Below are 3,723 nucleotides of genomic sequence, written 5' to 3' on the forward strand. Positions count from 1 at the left end.
AGCCTAAAACAGTAAAACAAAACACCAATTGCAATCACCTTTAAGTACGAGGGGCTACCCGATTTTCACTACCTATACAGCAGATTGGGATTGGGACACAGGAATGAAGAAATGTTGGTATAAAGGAGCAACCATGGAGTGTGGTTGAGGGCCTTACAAAATTCAAAAACGGAGAACCAGAGGAATGAATGGAGAATTCAGACTCGAAACAAAGAAAACATATATGCGCCGCCAATTGCAACGCTGGGAGAGGAACAGTGGTTAGTCAAAACAACCAAATCTTTGGCATGAATTGTTTTGCAGAACTCAAATCAGAGTCTAGCAAATAGAGGTATAAGTCACAGATCCTTTTCAATGAAATGTGAGTTCAACAAAAGAAGGGCGTTGCTTAAAGTCACGGTTATATGCACAGAAAAAAAAAATTCAATAAAGCAATCTCACCAACAACAAAGGTTTACCAACATCCATATACAAATATTCCAAATGTCTATTTGCCACATAATTTCTTCAAAAGTAACACCATAACATCAACAAACCAAAAACAAAAAAACAGTAGCCATAGCATCTATATTCTAAATGGGACTCTAGTAGTTCTCACCATCTTCTTTCATCATGAGTATGTTTGAAAACCCAATAATTGGTGCCCCATTTCATTTAATATGTTCATCAAGCCTTTATTCGGATGACAAATGAACCTGAAGCAAGATTTGAAGTCTCAAAAAGTTTACATGTTACATGAATTAAAATTAAACAAATAAAATGGAACAGTTAAATCTGTTCAAATATCTAACATTATGTTTAAATTTCTTCTGGAAACAGGTTATCATCATTGATTTAGTATCAACAAACAAGGGTGGAAACTCAAAAGTTGCATTAAAAAACAAAGATCCATCAAATGAAGTAAATAGTATTATATATATCATCGTTAAATCAACCTTTTTCAAGTTTCTACAATACAAAAGTCACTTAACATCTAAGTTACTCAAATTTAGATATGTCTCAAATATAGGTATGTGCCTGAGACAGGTACGTTGAGTTTTACCAAGTTTCTTACTAATTTGAAAGATTTTTGGAGGGTCAATTTCCTGTGCCCATGTCAGGTACGAGCATCGAACACAAGCATTTCAAGAAAAACAATAAGTCAGAGCAACATAGCTTAACATTACTTATGTTATAATTAAGGAAACCAAAATTGAATAGGCTTCATGTATTAAATAACATTGGTTAAGTTCCTAAAGTGGCATGTGATGTTATCATTATCTGACTCAAAATCACTTATAATTTCATTATCTAAAAACATGTAAATGTTTACAACATAAAAAGTGTTATACAGCAAATAGCAATCATCAAGCGAGTTACTCACATGCAGGAAGGTTGGATATGTCAGCGGAAACTGCACAAGGTATTCCCAAGTTTGAAAGAGCTCCCCTGATGATTCCACATGGAAAATATAGATGCATGCTTTCCACAGCCTTCTCATCAGCCATGATAGAAGGCTCTTCAGATGCTCCATTTTCAGGTGATTGATCAATTGACATGCGTGTAAGCCAACGAAAACGATTATCTTGCAATACAAAGGTACCCTACAAGACAAGTTTAAACCATTTCATAAAACTTCATCATAGCATGCAGGTTTTGGTCAGCTTCAGCTCCTAAACATACTCTATGATTTGTCTTCAAGTTGTCTATCTGCTTCTTAAAGAGTTCAGACCAAAAGTCCTTGCAGATGAACTTGATTGCCTCTAAATGATCACTAAAACGTGGCCTCTCCATCGTGTACCTGGCAATAACTAAGCTTTGTCACTACAACAATTAGCATCTTAACTTTGCTAATGAATGGATATCAGGAACAATCCATTTTCGAACCATAACTTGCATTAATTAATCTACCCAAGAAATCAAAATGCATTTCACCAAATATATTAAGAACTGCTACTACCATCGCAATTCTTAAAGGCCCCATTTTATATCAAATTTTGATGTCAAGTGCAATGTATAGCAACAAACTTAAAGGGCTCATCACATAAAAAGTTGAAAAATAAATCTTGTCCAGAAAAATACCCTGATTCTAACTACCTTCAAATGCATACATGTTAACTATGTTCTCAACAAATTGCAAATAAAATATTTTCAGTTCCTTTTCGCCATAGTATTTACCTTGCATTACGGCATACTAAAGGTGAAACTAATTACTAAGATAGTCATAGCAACAATCACAAGCAATGCCGAAATTATAAAAGCCAAACCATTGCATCAGTTAGCATCAACAATCAAAACTTCAAATCCTCGCGCACTTAGAACACTACTCGATCATAAAAGTTTTATCATACAAAAGAAAACTAAGACCCTTCCTTTTACCGCATCATAATATCTATAGTAGAATAAAGATCAAAAAATTAGAATTAGGTTTTAGAAATTCCACTCAAATTAACTCAATATATGTGGGGGGAGGGGGTTTCACTCCCTCAGATCCAAAAAGAAGACATTAAAACACAATAACTTAAACTAAAATTCACTTTATAAAATACAAATTTGACAAAAATATAATTGAAATGGAGCGATCAGCTTCATAAATATACGAATTAACTAAAAAATGGGGAAATTGGATTATTGATAAGATGAAGAAGGGTTCACCGTTCAGAGAGCTGGTGGCCAACCTGATACCCAATGGCTTCGATCCGACGAGCAGCGAGCTCAGGCTTATTGGCGTAAAAACGGTTGCAATATGTGGAAACCATTTCGATTAGTAGGCTATCAATGCAGCTTTCTGATACTTCTCTCCCCATTTTTGGTTTTTACTAATCTCTCCAACAGGAAGAAAGGAGAAAGCAGTTTCTCTCTAAAATCTATTTCGCTTTTCCAATCTTTATTTGATTTAAATTTAATATTTTGAGGCTAAATTTAAAGGTAATGGATCCTACTATTTGGGCCGGGTTTTGAAAGCAGTATTTCTAAGAAGAGTTTCAACTGATAGTCCAAAAATAAATCTAATTTAGAGCGGGTTTAGATGGATGGCACGTTTATCTACAGTTAGTATAAAAATAGTGATAACAGTGATATTAGATATGATAGCGATGTTAAAGTGTGAGGCGAAAAACAAGCTAAACATGTCACACCGCACCCAATTGCTCATCTAAACCTACCATTAATATATTTAGGCATTGTGGAGCAGTATTTTAGTATAACATACTGATAAAATTTTAGTATAAATCCCTCACTCTTATTAAAGTTTAGGATTTAATCTATATTAATTATTTTAATAAATATATATCATAAATTTAATAAATAATTATAATATAATTATAATTAAAAAAATGAAGGCCATTGAAAGTGTGCAAAACATTTCATATATTATAATATTAAAAATAAATTACTATAATTTTTATTATTTTATATAATCTAAATTGAAAATTTTCAAATAGAAAAATTAATACTAAGAGACCATGGCTGTATCCTTTAGCTTATACTCCTAATTTTAATATTAAGTATCAATAATAATAATAAGAATAAGAATTAGAATAATAATAATAAATACGTAATTTAAAAAATACAGTTAATTATTCGATACTTTGAATATGAGTCAATTATTATATTAATTATAAATTTTTTATTAATTTGTAAGAGTTATTTTTAATGTGAATTTTGTATTTAAAATATTGTTTTTATATATATCTAAATTAAAAAATGTATTTAAATTAATTGCTTAAAAATATTTAAAATTTT

At 31.5% G+C, this 3,723-nt stretch overlaps 1 protein-coding gene across 1 annotated transcript; it reads right to left on the minus strand.

The window, feature by feature from the left end:
- Positions 1 to 437: 437 nt before the first annotated feature.
- On the minus strand, positions 438 to 2,990 carry LOC107961859 (trafficking protein particle complex subunit 6B). Its single transcript, XM_016898021.2, has 4 exons — positions 2,635 to 2,990; positions 1,663 to 1,780; positions 1,364 to 1,583; positions 438 to 695 (listed from the first exon to the last, which is right to left on the minus strand). Exons 1-4 carry the CDS (start codon positions 2,784 to 2,786, stop codon positions 667 to 669), a joined length of 519 nt encoding a protein of 172 aa, XP_016753510.1. The 5' UTR covers positions 2,787 to 2,990; the 3' UTR covers positions 438 to 666.
- Between the last annotated feature and the right edge of the window lie 733 nt (positions 2,991 to 3,723).

The sequence above is a fragment of the Gossypium hirsutum genome, chromosome A11 (genome assembly GCF_007990345.1).
Source record: "Gossypium hirsutum isolate 1008001.06 chromosome A11, Gossypium_hirsutum_v2.1, whole genome shotgun sequence".
In the NCBI taxonomy this organism is placed as follows: Eukaryota; Viridiplantae; Streptophyta; class Magnoliopsida; order Malvales; family Malvaceae; genus Gossypium; species Gossypium hirsutum.